Source organism: Trachurus japonicus, chromosome 3, assembly GCF_045865225.1.
Source record: "Trachurus japonicus isolate A0001 chromosome 3, Traja_1.0".
NCBI classification, from domain to species: domain Eukaryota; kingdom Metazoa; phylum Chordata; class Actinopteri; order Carangiformes; family Carangidae; genus Trachurus; species Trachurus japonicus.
This window is the reverse complement of record NC_140909.1, coordinates 7,251,571-7,268,273: the sequence shown is the minus strand read 5'-3', so window position 1 is coordinate 7,268,273 and position 16,703 is coordinate 7,251,571. Positions and strand designations below refer to the sequence as shown.

General features: G+C 40.9%; 1 protein-coding gene across 6 annotated transcripts in view; it reads left to right on the top strand.

Moving 5' to 3' along the window:
• Positions 1-16,703, top strand: part of gpc6a (glypican 6a) — a 200,104-nt gene that overhangs the window by 28,953 nt on the left and 154,448 nt on the right. The window contains exon 1 of one of the 6 annotated variants that reach the window (XM_085806125.1): positions 14,355-15,025. The exons of 4 other annotated variants lie outside the window; for them this stretch is intronic. In XM_085806125.1, coding sequence (XP_085662251.1) covers positions 14,866-15,025 — 160 coding nt within the window. In that variant the 5' untranslated portion in view covers positions 14,355-14,865. Of the gene's footprint in view, positions 1-14,354; positions 15,026-16,703 lie in introns of those variants that run through there. One more of the 6 variants, XM_085806124.1, reaches the window with a different exon arrangement.

Sequence of the window (16,703 nt, the reverse complement as noted above, 5' to 3'; positions counted from 1 at the left end):
TCACTAATCGTGACATATCTGGGGAAATATCTTTCTCCGTAACCACTAAGTGCTCCAAGTACTCTGCCTATCAGTGAACACTTTCACTGCTTTTCTCTGAAAACTGCAGCCTGTTACAGCTGGAAATGAGGTTCATGAGAGAGCTGAGATTCAACCAGAACGTTAATGTGAAAAGCTGAAAAGATGATGTAAGGCGTCACAGAGCTGCAGAGTCAGGCGATAACTCTCCATAGGTTGATCACTGTGAGCAGCACAACCCACATTACACACAGTCCTATGATAAATTGTTGATGTGCAAACATTGATTATAGCCTCTTAGTATTCATGTGCGATACAGTATCTCCCATTTGTTTTCAGGAGTACTGTGTTTATGAGCAGTAATCAGTAATGAAACAAGCTGTCTAAATTGTGAAACAAATATTGTCTTTCTGTCACTAAGATAAACAACAACACTCTCTGTTGCAAGGACCGTGAATTTTAATGCTGTTCTTTGGAGGTAAAGGTCACAGACTTAGGGGTCCTGTTGAGAAAGAGCGAGTGTGTGTGAGTGTGTGTGTTTGTGTTTGTGAATCGAATCTTGAACTTGACTGGTTCTGTGAAAATGAGAAAGCTTTTTTTCCCCCTGTTTGTTATTGTTGTTATTTTTCTTTTTAATTACAGCGCTAAACCTCTGGATCAAGATAAATCCACTTTGCTATCTCACATTGATATCTACATAATGCTTTTTTTTATTTTTGCCTTGAGGCAGGAAATGCGGTGTTAGTCCAGCACGTCTCCACCTCACTTGGTTAAATTCATGTCCGCCACCTCTTGTCACTCACCTTAATGAGCTGCCATCGTTGAAACAGCACCTATCTTGAAGGTGCAGGCCTCTATAACACTTCTATAATGTGTTGCAGGAGCAAGTGAGTCGTCTTCACACGGGACGTGCCGTAAAATAGCACTTCTGGCTCTCACCTTTACTTTTGCTCCACATCTGACATGTAGTTGTCATTGCTCTGGCTTGACTGCACTAGACTCCAAAAGTGGGGTCACCACCTTGTGCCCACATAACATCATGAAGTCCCGTAGGCTTTAAGACGTTTTCACACCTGAAAGTCTGAACCGAGGTTCGTATTTTTGCTACGTTGTCTACATTTGATCCGGTTTGTTCTGGTTTCACTCTGCATTAATGCAAGTGCACCGACATTTAGACATCCTGTCCTCATTACCTATGCACACTGTCACTGTGTCTCCCTACACTTGACATTGATTGGTTTGTAAACAGGCATTCATATGTTGTTGTCATCTCACCAAAGCTCTCATCAAATTAGCTGGTTAGCGAAGTAGAGATCAAGGAAAATTAATTAACAAGTTTGTGGCATCGTGGCAATGATAATTATACTGTAATGGCATTGCTACCAGCAGCATCAACACCATGTCCAATATGTGAGCCTAGTTCGGATTCAGATGAACGTCCTTGTCACCCGGAGGTTTTATCATCGTCGACAGGATAGGGACGACTGCAAGCTCTGCTGTGATCCCCAGCTCTGCATTAGGAAAGACCAGTAAGGTGTAGTGTGTACGCCAACATGTGTAGGTTAATGTGTGTAGGCTAACCACTGGAACTTCCTGTTAAAGGTTCGTTAATCTGAACCATCAAAAGAAAAAGAAAAAAAAAAGTCTGAAACATGGTTTTGTTTGGTCCAGCCCATGATCGCCTCTTACGGTTGGACCAAATTTGGGGTCTTCATTCTCGACCATGATCCGCGGGAGCTTTCACACCTGTAAATTTGGTTTGGAATAAACGGAAAAGTCTTATGATGTGTTAACTCGTGTTTTTCTGACGTTCACGGGTCGGAAGTTACGGGTTTGACGTTCTAGTGTATTTTCACAAGTAACAGATCGGAAAAACACGAGTTACGGGTAACCTGGAACGCTACAAAGTCGTAAGTCATGACTTACGAGTTCAAAAGCCTGCCTGGAATGCAGCATTAAAGTCCGGACCAAACCAGGCAGTGAAAGACCTCTTTGAGACTCAAATGTCTTCAAATGGCTTCGGTAGCCACTTGAATTCTTGTGGTACCAAGTGCTGCAAGGGCAAAACCACTAGCCACCGTCTACCCACTGCTCTGGAGCAGAACAATACAGCAGGTGAGTGATTAATTATTTGGCTATCCTCATTACTCAGTACACCTACGATGGCACTGTGGTTTCTGTGAAGCACTACCCTTCTCCTCACAGCAGTCCTGTGTTTGTCCACCAAGCCAGACTGCTCCAGTCTCACTCTGTAGTTTGAGGCTTTTCCATGGCGAGCGACTGCACTGTTGGAAATTCTCCTTTTACATTTCTCTGGACAGTGTTTCCTTGCTAAGCCGTGTCGCAGTGATACTTTCTGGAAGCTGCATGTAGGTGTGTTCCTGCAAAAAGAAAAAAAAATCCCTATACACACATCTGCCAGGATAAAGATAACACACTTCAATTTGTTAACTTAGACTGCTGGAGACTCACATAAGCCTCAGCTGAACTACTTAGTGCATGTCTGCGTGCAAGGACTCTGGATGTGACCCCTCCATCCCACCACACCGCCCCTCCCCGCTTTTCCTATTTCTTGCATTGTAGTCCCTCAACAAAAGTAAAGCTTCAGAGCCACCACAGACAGGAGGGATGACTGCAGCAGCCAACAGCTCTGTTGGCGTGGGTTTGCCATGTGAGTGCTGTATTATGACAGGCTTGAAAACATCCAAACCTATCTTACACATGTATCTGTCGTATCTCATACAGACACCCCACTATACAGACTGGGATCAGGTGCGAAGGCGACATCCCAGCAGAGAGACACTACAATAAAACCAGTTCACATCAATGCATACGTTTACAGGCAGCAATTGTCCCATGTAAAACATTTATTATTAACATTTGAACAAACTCGTACTGTATGTCTGGCTGATGGCTGATGGCATGTTGTCATCTGCTCAGTGGTTACCATGGTGATTATATCACTGCACTGAAATGCTTGAGGGGCAAACATAGGTTTTACATTACTGATGTAAGAATTGTCACACATTTCATGACTTATCAGTGTCATCTATCAGAAATAGTTGATTTTTCATTTACAGTTTTATTTTTGAGTTGTTGGTGTTTAATATCTAACAATCCTCAGGCTCTGTTCGAACCCTACAGGGGCTGCAAACAGTGGGGGCAGAGTGGGGGCAATGGCCCGAGGTATGACCTCAAGGGTACTTAAATGGGGATGGGATATTTTTTGTCATATGTACCATAAACCATAAATGATAATCATGTCATAGTTATGTAGTTTTAAAGTTGAAACACTACAATTATCATGTAGGTCTAACCTCAAGTATGACACATAGGAACATAAGAATGGTAGGCACAGAGGTGTGAAGTTGATGATTAATTATACTGTATTTCTATTTTAATTTGTAACAAGTAACGAGGTAGCAAACGTCAAAGTAACAGAGTAAAAGTATATTTTTTAACTTTTAAATGTAGTCGAGTAAAAGTAAAAGTCCCGATTAAAAAAAAATACTCAAGCAAAGTACAGATCCTCAAAAAAACTACTTAAGCACCGTAACGAAGTACATCTACTTTGTTACTATCCACCTCTGGGCAGGTGTACAGGCTTTTGTCTGTTTGTAAAGAAACGGCAGCTGCTTGTGTGGCAGTCCTGTGTTTTGTCAGTCATCCCTCCACCTTGTTGCTCTTAAACACGCGTCACTTCATTATAATCATAACAACCACTAGAGGCTCTAACTGAAAACCATAATCATGGATCATAGGTCAAAACAAACTGCTTGCTCGGATGACCTATGAACTATAAACTCATTAATAATATATTACAGATAATTGACTTTGGGTCTGACATTAATGATCCCATTACATCTCTGCTGACACGCCTTTGACAGCCACGTGACACACTCAAACGTCTCGGTCACCAGCCCTAAATATTGTGTTGAGCTCTGGATCATCTATCAGCCTGGCCCATGTGTCGCGTTTACCACCAAAAAGTAAATCAATCTTGTTTGTGGACACGTTGGTGTTGGTGCTTGCTAACACTACCTACCAGCACACATGTGATGAACACAACCTGGGGGTTCAGTCAGCCAATTTTCAACTATTTATATTTGCAAGGCAACGCTACAGTCAGTGGGGGGCCAACACTTCAAACGTACTTTGGACTCTTGCCTACTGAGTAATGATTAGGACGGAGCCACAAATGCGATTAAACTGAATTTACACAGATCCAGTATTTACATAGCAATGGTATGTGTTTTGTTTTTGAGCATTGTTCTTCAAGAAATATGGGGAAATACTGTATGAACAAAATGCTCCTTATGTACTGTAGCAGAGGCCAAGATACCATAACCCCCTAAGACAGGTAAGAAAAGAGAGGAAAGAGAGAGGGATAGCATCTTTCATTTAACCCTTCCCCTCATCTTATAACCATGCCCATATTTTGTAACCGATGTTTTCTGCAAATAATAGTAGGAACAGTTATGAGTAATTGATTTGCTGGTGTTACTAAGTGAATATTTCTTATTTATCAGTACAGGGGGAAAAAAATCAAAATACAAGCATGAAATACCGTGTTAGTCAAGATACTGTATAAGATGTTAGATTCGTTGGCTTTATTTATTTATTTGTATGTGTTTTTCTCTTGTTGTAATGGTATTTTCATAGCTCCTTCATGCTTTTTAATCTTGTCTCAATGGTTTTGAACCATGTGGCCTTGTGTCTGTACTGTATGTCTGTGCTATCTCTGATCAGCTGATCACCACATGATTTAGACTTTTTTCAGACAGAATTAGGTACGAAAGTTTCACGCCTCGCTGCCATGGAGGAAACAAATTCCTCAACAAGCTCCAGTGAAATTTAGTCCAAAACATCTTGACTGCAAAACCAGGTTGTGGGTGAGCCTCCAATCATGTGATAGAAAAATGAACATGACACAGTTCAGTGCAAAACTCCACTTGCGATCAACAAGTCCTGTGAAATATCTGACACGCTGGACAGCAGATCATTGGCTCATGTATTAACTAATCCTGATGGTGTGATGATTACTCTTCATGCTTAGCCACTCTTCCTGTAAGTCGTCAGACCCTATTTACAATAAGATCCAGATCTCTAATTACTAAGCCGTAGGATATCATTAATTAGCTCAAAACAGTTTTCATCCCAGGAAAACAACCACCTGAAACAATTTTGAATTATGTATGATTCAAAAAATGGCTCACACTGCAATAATTTGAATATATTACAGAGGCTTAATTGGATATTAGAGAAAAACGAAGTGTTCTGTTAAGAGTCAGACGAAACAAACCTGCACTTACATCACACCATGTTAACCTGGCACATTTGGTTTGAAAACAAATGTAAATACAATGTTTATGCATGGTAAAAAAAAAAAAAAAGTGTTTGTTGGAGAATATTCTTATTAGTTTCTTGTGAATACTTAATGTTTCCGCTGCTCCTAACTGACTGTGCAGATGTTGACAAGCATGGTAATCACAACAAGGTCTGATCTGAAACCTTACTCATTTGTTGTATATTATAGGTGATACAGGTCTGCTTGTTTAATCTAAATAGTGCCTGTCAACAATGGATTGATGCTGTTCTGACATGACCTTTTCCATGATATGTGAAAATGATTAAGGACTGGGGCATACTGTGATTTAGCATTTGAGCCAGCATGCAGTTTATCGATTGTGTGTCTTCACATCTGAAATCATTAGGCAGTGCAGACCTCTTGGAATAAATTTGATTCTCTTTAGATTGCTTTTCATTCTTCAGCCTGCTCTGCTTCGATACGGCTACTGCTATAAAATACTCTTCGTTTAGATTGAACATGTAAATGTAATATTCTGTGAAAAAAAATGTAGGACCCACATTTTTGTGTTGTGAAAGCTGCTGTGAGTCACATCCACAAACCTACAGGAAAAGCATATAAAATGATGTAAAGCACATTGGATGATGCAATAATGAATAAATGCAATTTTTGCTGGGGGGAAAAAAACAACAACTCTCCAACCCTATGGCTACAGATATACCACATTAACTCCTTGGATATGGCCAAGACATCACAGCATTTCAAATGAGAGTAGCATGGACCGATGTATGTTGACAGTTGATGTTTCACCAACATCGTATTATACAGTTAATCAGAAATTTAAAAGTACATTGTGTAGGAATTACTCCTATCTAGCGTTGCAGTTGTATATCGCAAGCAACTCAATCGTATTTTTCATGTTGCATTCACATGAAATTGGGCAGACGGCAGACGGACGACAGCTGCTGCATGTAACGGCATAAACAAGCCTCTATAACAAGTGGTCCGTCAGCACGAGGCAAAACAATACACGTGACAATATGTTCACTCATCGCGACGTCTTATTGTTTACCTGACCCATGTTTTACCGGCTTTCTCTGGACTTCTGTGACTAAAATGACATCTGGTTTGTTACCGACGACCGTCTGTCTGACTGCAGGTGAATGCAGCATCAGTGTAACTGTGCGTTCACACCAAAAGCTTCCAAAGCGTCAAAACGCCGGAAGTCAATTCAGGGTGTTTTCACCCTAGTGCGGCTCCAAATGTTAAAATGATACATTGTTTAATTTTTCAGTCAGTGCGGTTGCTTTCACACCTGCTTTTTGTCACTCGGGACCAAACTTGGAGAGCGTCATGTCTCCATGACTACCGGTTGAAATCTGGAAGCGCTGATTGATAAAACTTTCATGATGGAGACTCAAGTACGCCGGTTGTTAGTAGCTCTCTCGGCATTAATTTTCTAGTTTGGTACTTCCGGCTGGTTTCCGATTGCATTCACCCAGCTCGGTCCCGTTAGTTCCCGGTATAAACATGGGTGGACCTCTGCTGCTCTGCGGACACAAGGGACGGACCCGCCGACTTGTCCGGTGTCTGAGCGGACTCAGCGGACACGGACCGACCAGCTGCCCCGCTGCTGGTGCTTCGTTTGTGGAGACAGAGCTCCGTAGGACCGGAGCACCGGGCGGTCTCCTCGCTGTGTTAACCCGTTGTCAACGACTACGGGAGCCCTTTTAGCTCAAACTTGTCAAGTTCGCCTGGCAGTTGGGTCGCACCAGAGTGCAGTTGCTTTCACACATCAACTAGTGCGCACCAGAGTTCGGCTGGAGCCGAACCGAGACCACCTCCTCAGGCCGCACTAGTTTTGGTGCGATGTGCTTTCACACTGACCCAAACGGGACCAAATTTAGGTCAATCTAAATTTAGATTTTTCTTTTTCTTTTTTTTGTATTTCGGTTCCCCAATGACCAGGGCGATCGAACTTTGACGTCAGTCACGTGACAAGGAAACTGAAACGCACCCTCGAGCGTTTTTGACGCTTTGAAAGCTTTTGGTGCGAACGCACAGTAACGCTCCATTCCTCCTTACTGCGTTACCGCGGTGACTTTTCACAGACGCCACCTCAACCTGAGCCAACAGATCCGGTGTCTCCGGTGAGTTTCCGTGGTTTCCTACCGTCACGCTGCCACTGAACGTAAAAACACGGCGACACGACATGGCAGCCAGCACCAAGCTTACCCGCTCCATGTAGATATGAATGATATGAACGACAAATTCAGATCTTACCATTACACTTCAGTTTGTTGATGGGGGTGATTACTGATTAATGGAACGCATACAGTACTTTTGAACGAAATAATTGATTTTTGTGAATAGATAACAGGAGAAGTTTGTCCCTGCTGTCATACAAGCAAAACACTGACACTACAAAATTCCCATCAGACCCAAAATTAGGGCTATTCAACAAATGTGATAAAGGTTTACAATGGATATTGGCACTTTTGTCTTCTTTTTTTTAGTTATCTGCAGTGTGGCTTTGCAACTTGGGGTAATGGCTGAAAAGATAAGATTATTTCAGCTGGGTGGTTTGGTTCGGCTGCAGAGGAAGGATGAGGAGCCTGAATGGCTGCTCCATCAATTTCAAAAGAGTCTGTCAAGATGATTTGGGCATGTGATTAGGATATCTCAGTGTCTCCTCCATGTGGAGATATTCCAGGCATATTTAACAGGATGGTGGCCCTGGGACACACCGGAGGTATATTATATCTGGGATTACAGGGTCTGGGAACGGTGATATCACCATGGGAGAAGCTGGAGGGCATGGCAGGGCCACTCTGTTCGGTCTGCTGTTACCATGACGGGGCTCTTGGATAAACGGAATAAAACAGATGGATGGTCAATTTCCTCCAAACACACATGATTCCCACACATTTTCCATGTTATAACACTGAAGGGTTTCTTGAGCTGGAAACATGCAAAACGTACAGTACACTCACCCACACATGGATATATGATAAGTGGCGCTGAAAAATGTTCATCTCCTGGTTGAAGTGGCACAGAGTCGCAGTTACTTTATCTTTCCATCATAGTTGACAGAAAAGTTTTTTTTTGTCTAATGTGTGTTCTGAGCTCTTCCTGTCTTTGTTTGCATATTTGTGTTTTCAGTGCAGGCGTCAAAAAGCTCAGGTCCTCCATCTGTGAAAAGAGTTTTTACCTCTTTACAGTAATTGCACATATTTGTCTTAAACATCCATGAATTATAAATATCTGATTAATTATTCATCCCCCCTTTGCTTGCTGTGCTAATGTGCACAAAGTGACCTTATTCTTCATCTGCTCACAGTGCATCTCACACATGAGCTATGACATTGCATGCCACACTGTTTACAGCGTGCACTCATTTCAAACGGCAAAGTAAAACTTAATCATAAGCAGCACTGCGGAAAACACGTGCGAAAAAATGGTGTTGCTTGTTTCTTTAAATACAGCGAGTTGTGATTTTTATGCAAATGCAACCTGGGAGTTTTACATACAAGTCAACAGTTAAATGAGGACCAGCTACAGTACAGTGACAACAGATGTGTGTTTTCCTTGATTCTACCATCTTTAATCTCTGGCCTTTAACTCCAATCCATAGGGATCCATCTGTGAGACGTTAATATGCATCCATGTATTCATCCATCCATCCAAACACATTAGGTGATGGCGTCAGGCAGCTGTTTGTCTTCTTGCTAGCTTGCACATAGATCCCTTTATCTATTGACTGTGATTGATTGGTTAATCTATCTATAGGTCAGTCTATCTATCTATCTGTCCGTCCGTCTCACTATGCGTCCAAAATTAAAATAAAACATCCTTACTATCCTGTGAAAAGGTAAAGTCAAATTCCTGATAATTAACACAGTTTGGAGAAGCAGCCGACCTGGCAGGCGAAAGCTTCATTTTCTCTGTGGTGCACCGAGTGTGTGAGTCACGATGAACCCTGTGCTGACTCCTCGTGGTGAGCTATCGATCCATTACCAGGATCACCTTCTCATCATCCCTGGGCCTCATTAGCAAGGGCTTATTAGCTGAGTAGGGCTATTACAGTGCTGCGCAGATGAAACCAGTGGTGAATGGGGAAAACACATTTTATCTTGGACTTCCATGCCTGACTGGCATCGCCTGCCTAAATGGAATGGATAATTGAATAGAGTCCAAAACCAGAGATGAGACACTTCGGATGACATGAAAGGAAATCAGTGTGGGCTAATTTGGGGTAATCACTCAAAAATAGAAATAGACGTTGCCATTATACCTGGATTTATTGTCTTGATCACAAGTAGATGAGAAATCTACAGTAAATCTCCATCTCCTTCAGATCTGTTAGACATCAACTGCAGGTTTTCAAAGGCTTAATCATGCTACTCTTAGGTACTCTGTAACATGTAAACACACAGATACTGTATATGAAATATATGAAAAGCATATTTTCAGGTTCTTTCATGAATCAACTCCTGCCAACAGAAATAAAAAAAAAACTTCACAAAATCATCTTTAACAACCTTTTCTTTCACCTGAATATCTGACCTCACAAGCCATTCATTGTGTTAGCTACCAGCTTATTTAAACTCTATTCTTTATTTATAATCCATTCTTTCGTATTAAATCAAATCAATTGATTAGTTACATGAAAATATTTAACACAGAACAAAGACAGACATTCATTTCTAAAACCGAGAAAATAGAGAAATTAATTTAGTCACATTTAATGGTTGAAAAGAGGAAACTACATTCCTGAGCCATCTCTCAGTTATCACCATGATGTTTCATTTTCAATCACCAGTGCACTCCACAACCCTCACTAGACAAAAAAAAAATCCCTTTTAATCTTATTAAACAAAGACCTTGTATAAAAAGAATACTATGAAGCAAAATTTAATTCCTTTCCCTTTTCAGTTAGATCACATAAATGACGATTTGTGTCTTCTTTAGCAGCACCGAGAAGATCTGACATTGGACTAATTTCTAATGTCCTAATTTAAGCAGATCATGTGACCCCTGCAGATCTGTTGATTTAACTATTACAACATCACACTTTAATAGAAAACAGTTTTTAGTGACACTAATAGTGCTCATTATTATCACAAATAAATCTCTGTATCACTGACTGGGCCAACACCAACACTATAATAATGCTTGTGAATACATAAATAACACATCCTCATTATATTAACAGAAGGTGTGATCTAATTTGAAATAATGTTTTATCATTGAAATTATTTTCCAACAGAGCATCAGGCTGTCTTTTGTCTGCATGGACGTTTTAACAACTGTCCCATTCACTCTTGAATTGAAGTCTCCTGGCCCCTCTCTTCACCTTTACCCTGAGAGTTTACCTGTCCAATGGAAACAATGATTCAGTAGATTGGAAAATGGAGAGCTCATTATTGCAACAATCTGGCATCACACGACCAGACGGAGAATCACACCGACTGTTTACAGTTCGCCATTCACCGAATCAATATTAATTCATTACCCACATCGAGAGCCGTGACATCACAGGGTTATTTGGGTGCAGTTTCATCACACTGCAGACTAATGGGGCCTTACTTTTCCTCAGGTAGCTCCAATAATCCAATGAAGCTGTTTAATTCATGGGAAGAGGGGGGTTGGTTATTCAGATACTGATAGACTGACCTGAGCTGATTGTGTGATTTATTCTTTTAATTAATTTAAATTAAATCATTTTATTGAGCACAGGGGATTCAGGGATTGTGTGCAACTGAAGTCATATCATTTGAATTATGAATTATATAAGCTGCTTTGTTTACATTAACATGTTGAGTGTTAATATGCCCACAGGATGTGACCAGATATGAACTGAAAAGTGATGAGATATCAAAATGACAAGGAAGGTTTTGTGTTTCATCTGTGATACTAATTATTCACTGTTGGCCATAAATTTGGAGTAATTTAGTTTTTAGACACATCCCTCCTTCCCTTTCTATTTATACACATCAGTAATCACCTTTGACCTTTGGTGAAACCAATTCCTGCTTATAGACAGTGCCACAACGTCTAAGGCGTCAGGAGTGGCCATACTCAATATTAGTGACTGACTGACATTTGAAAGAGTAATATTTGACATTCTTATGCATGAAATCCCCTCAAATATGTGTTGCTGTTAAACTGACCAAGGTTGGAATGTTAAAGCAAAGCCTGCAATCCTGTTGGTCAATTCCCCCCATTTTGTCTAAGCCTGAATACAGCAGTTTGCTGGAAGAGTTTGATCAATAAAGTTTTAAAGGACAATTCCGGGCAAATTTAACTCAAGGCTGTATTTTCCTAACATTTTAGGTCTAAAAGAAGGAATCTGAAGATTTTCAGTTTAATCGCTCCTGTTTTGCGGTAGTTGTGTCTGTCCCCGCATCGCCACGACAGCAATGAATGGGAGTGGATGTAAGTTCCGCTGTTTAGGCTGTTTACATCCCTCAAAGCCGCAATTTTTTTCCACAGACAGCGTCAGATGGCTACTCAAACATGCACCGAGAAGTTTATTTACTTCAAGCAAGCCGACATGTTTGTAAAACTAGATCTGATTCAAAGTCTCCCGGAGTCTGATGCAAGACCCAAGTTGACGCGCTCGGTGTATTCAGGTGCAGTCGGAAGCTCCCGTTTGTGTCATATCAACTCTTGACTTGCTTGAAGTAAACAAACTACTCGGCGCATATTAACCTGTTGCTGTCTGTGGAAAAAAAATGTTTACTTCAAGCACTTTGAATCAGATCTAGTTTTACAAACATGTCGGCTTGCTTGAAGTAAATAAACTTCTGGGTGCATGTTTGAGTAGCCATCTGACGCTGTCTGTGGAAAAAAATTGCGGCTTTGAGGGCTGTAAACAGCCTAAACAGTGGAACTTACATCCACTCCCATTCATTGCTGCCGTGGCGATGCGGGGACAGATGCAACTACCACAAAACAGGAGCGATTAAACTGAAAATCCTCAGATTCCTTATTTTAGACCTAAAATGTTGGGAAAATACAGCCCCGAGTTGCATTTGCCCGGAATTGTCCTTTAAGAAGATATCCACTTTAGCTATCAAGTATAAACCACATTGCCATGAGAAGAGTTATATATATTCCAACAGTGTAGATAAATGTCATAATAAAAACATCCATAATGGCAAGAAAATGCATCTTAATGAAACACACACTAACCTTGATGTTACAGTGAAGAACCAGGGTGAAATTCCAACATGTTTGATTGTTTGTTTGTTGCATACAACACCTTCTTTATCACTTTCTTTTCACATCTGTTCTGGCTGAAAGTGTGAAAATAATACAGATAAGATGGAAACTACTTCTGTGTAGATCTTTCTTGAACCATTAAACATCTACAGTGATTATGTCAGAGAACAGACAGCATCATTTACAAGTAGCCTAACTGGACTGACGAGAATCCCATTTTGCTTTTCAAAAGCAATATCCATAATGGATTAGCTCAAAAGGAGTTGATCAATAATGATCATTTCCGTTAAATTTTCATTCTTCTCCACTTCTAAGTGGCAGAGGCAACAATTGCTCCTTAGAGTTCCTCTTTACACTTAACAACCCTGAACTGTGGCTAATTGCACTTTTACATTGTCTTTTTTTTTAAAGTTGATTTTAACAAGCCAGCTGTAGCTCCCCAAACCACAAAAAAACAAAAAAACACTACGGGAGCGTTTGTACCGGATATTATGAGATGCAGTCTACTTTTATACTCTCAAGAGAAAATCTTTCACATTATAACGAGATACTTTTCATGTTAGATTTACTTCATTATAACAAGAAAACTTTTTCCTCCCTCCTCAAACAGACTTTTCTTCAACAGTTAAAAGAAATACATTTAAATAATGACACACTGTGATGTTGGGGTGATAAATCAGCTCTGTGCTGCCACACTATTGTGCCTGCCTGGTGAAGTCAAATGAGGTAACGTCTGACTCACTGATATAAGATCTTCTGTGATGACAAAGAGATGAAAATAAGGATCTAAACATGTGACAGAGCACATGGAGAGAGGAGTGTGGTTACTTTCACTTTTACATAATCAGTGGCAAAAAATGTTGACAGCTGCAAAAATATCTACATGCACTGTATAGGCCTATTGTGTGTCCTGGCCGGGCTCCTTTGACAGCCATTATCATATCACTTCCTCTGGTTATTTCATTTCATAACCTTTATTTAAACTCGGAGATACAGTATATCGAGGAGTAACCTCATTTACAATATAGCCGAGATGAAACACAAAACATATAAGGACAGAAGACAAGACATTTGAAACATACAAAAGCATAACAGAATACCGGAAGTTAAAGGTGACAAGGATGAATTGAGACATAAGTGTAGTTATAGGATTAGATAAGTTTATACTTCTTCCTACTCCTTTTCGCTCATGTAAACTGCGTCGCTTATGAGATGTTACTTTTTTTGTGTATACATTTTTGCTGTATGTTCACTTGTTTCCTTATTATATTATTATTTTATCTTTTTTTTTTTTTTTTTTACATTGTCGTTTACATGATCGAAATAAAGATATCAATCAATCAATCAATCAATCAATCAATCAATCAATCAATCAATCAATCAATCAATCAATCAATTAATTAAAAGCAGGAGCAGTTAGAGGTAAAATAAGATGTAGACTGTCATGGTTTTAAATGATCCTAGAAGTGGGGTAAGTAAGTGATTTTGCAGTGTTCCAGGTTGTAGGTGCACAGTCTTATTCTTATTATCAGAAGATGCTGAACTGTCTGCAGGGGCTCTGAGAGTTTGTGGGATACAAAAAAAAACAAAAAAAACAGCAAGATAAAAAAAAAAAAGAAAAAGAAAAGAAAGAACAATAAATAACCCTGATGTGTTTGCTCCACTCCGGGTCCCCGCGCCGCCAGCACTTGTCTGCGCTCTGATGTGTCTGTGGTGCGCATCGCATCGGCATCACCAAAGGATGCGTAGAGGCGGAGGACAGCGCGCGCCCACTGGATGCTGAGCTGCTGAAGTCGCAGCCACTCCACTCCATGTTTTGCCGCCCTGCCCTTGTGCGTTCTGCTCTGCTCTGCTCTGCTCTGCTCGCCGTGCAGCGTGCGTCTCCGCTGCATTTCTCCGTCCGCACACAGACACAAACACACAGAGCTGGTGTGTGTGAGTGCATGCTGCTGCTGCTGCTGCTGGAGAAGTTGTTGGCACCGACAGCACCAGGTAGCAAACTGTCCTCTGCCTACGGATTTGTGTTGAAGCCGGAGCAGCAGTCGGACTCACCGGGTTCTTTTTTTTTTCTTTCTTTTTTGAGGTGGGAAGACTACGGAGCTTTTTTTTTTTTTGCGATGAGGTGGACGTACCAGTATCTAAAGTGAGGAGTGATCTCTTTCTCCTTTTTATTTTTTGGTTTTGTTTGAATGAACATCTGATCGCGCTCAGTGGAGATTTTTTTCCCCTTCTGGATTTCTTTCTTTCTTTTTTCTTTTTTTTTAAGGAGCTCGTGTTTCCACCACCGTGAAACGTTATCAAGGATTTCACTGATGTATGCGATGTGGAGACTGCAAGTCGCCTTATGTACTCTGTCGTTGCTGTCCCTGTCATCTGGTGGTGAAAGCAAAGCGCGGAGCTGTAGCGAGGTTAGACAAGCTTATAACGCTAAAGGATTCAGCCTCGTCAATGCACCTCATCAGGAAATATCAGGTAGGAGAATCTGACTGATCATCTCTGCGTTTGGCCCCTTTTCACCACGTGTCAATTCCCACCTTTCAAATGAATTTGATCATGATCACACACACAGGCTCACACACACGACCTGAACCATGTGATCCTCCTCAAACCTTCTCAGCATCAAATCCATCCTGTGCAACTGTCCCGTTTTATCACAGTCCAAACAGAGTCTGGGCTTTTTTTCTCCTTCTTCTTGCAGCATCCCATTTCATGACACAGACTTTGTCTGAATTCACAGCACATGCAGGCTGCTGGGCATCTTGTTTCTACTATTTTTTTTTTCTTTAAAAAAAAGAAAAAGAGATTGAGCCACATGTGATTCAATGCACATTTGAGAACAGTGTGTTACCCTGTGTTGCCTTATTGGTTAATTATGAGCAATAAGCCATCTGCCTTTCAGTCATGAACTAGACCAAACACAGGGTTTAATAGCCAGAATACACCTGTGACAGAGCAAGTGCTTAAAAAAAAAAAATCAAAAATCACTCACAATCTTCTGTCCATGCTCGTATACTTCAAATATTTCTTTCTACCTGTTCTGTTTTAAATATTAGAGGCCAAACTGGTGGATTTTTTTTTTTTTTAAAACATCTATGCCAAAACTGACAAAACTCACTTGTCACCTTCCGCCTGATTCGCCCCAACAATCTTCACTGACCCTTAAAAAAGAGCGGAGCGCCTCACCTCAGAAGAGGCTGCTTCACCCACGGGTTACATAAATTGATAGGTAGGTAACCTATTTAACACCAGGTTTCACCATATGACACCTCCACCACTGTCGTTTTCTCAGATCCTTTTACAAATGGAGGGTCTTGAACAGAGGCGGTGAATGAACGGCGACACCTGAATAGTGGTAGTGAAAGCGGCGGCGGCTGCATACCTGTTGCTCACATTCAACAGAAGATCATGGAGCTTGTTGTGTTGTATTTGGATAAATAGTGAATACTGTTTACCAGTAGGGGGCTGTCTGCACTCAGCACGAAATAACCTACTCCCATTGCTGTGTTTCTTTCACCCTGTCTCCCTCTCTCTCTCCCTCCCTCTCTCTCTCTTTTCGATATTCCTCAAGGCTACAGCTTAGGTTTTAATTCATGCTCTTTGGTACTGCAGAGATATGGGGTTTTATTATCTCTTGTGTGGTGGTAATCACATTTGTGGTCAAAGCAGGAAAGGAGATTAGTCAGTAAACATAGTCTGCTTCATGAGAGGGAAGAGGGGAGGCAGAGAGACCTGAAGTTAATCCCTCTATTGCCTCTTTCAGACAACATAGAGATACTGTATTGGTAATTGGCAGTGTCAGGCAGTAATGATCATGATGCCGCCTTATTTGGTTTTAACATGGTTTTGGCTTGATGGGAATTTGATAGTTTTGTTGCCGATGTGTGTACGTCTGTGTGTGAGGGATTGTGTGTGTTACGAATAATATCCCATACCAATATCACCTAGTTAGACCTCTAAACCAATCACAGTTTTCGCCGTCAGTGTCACTGCTGACTGTTTGGATATTTCATGTAATGACTAAATCAGGCAGTTTGTGTGTTTGGAGAGAGCAGAAAGAAAGACAAAACTTTGTGTCTTCACTTACTCCGTTTTAAAAAATCTTCAGTTTATCTTCAATTTATCAACAGTTGAAAAGGAGACGTGTCTTAAC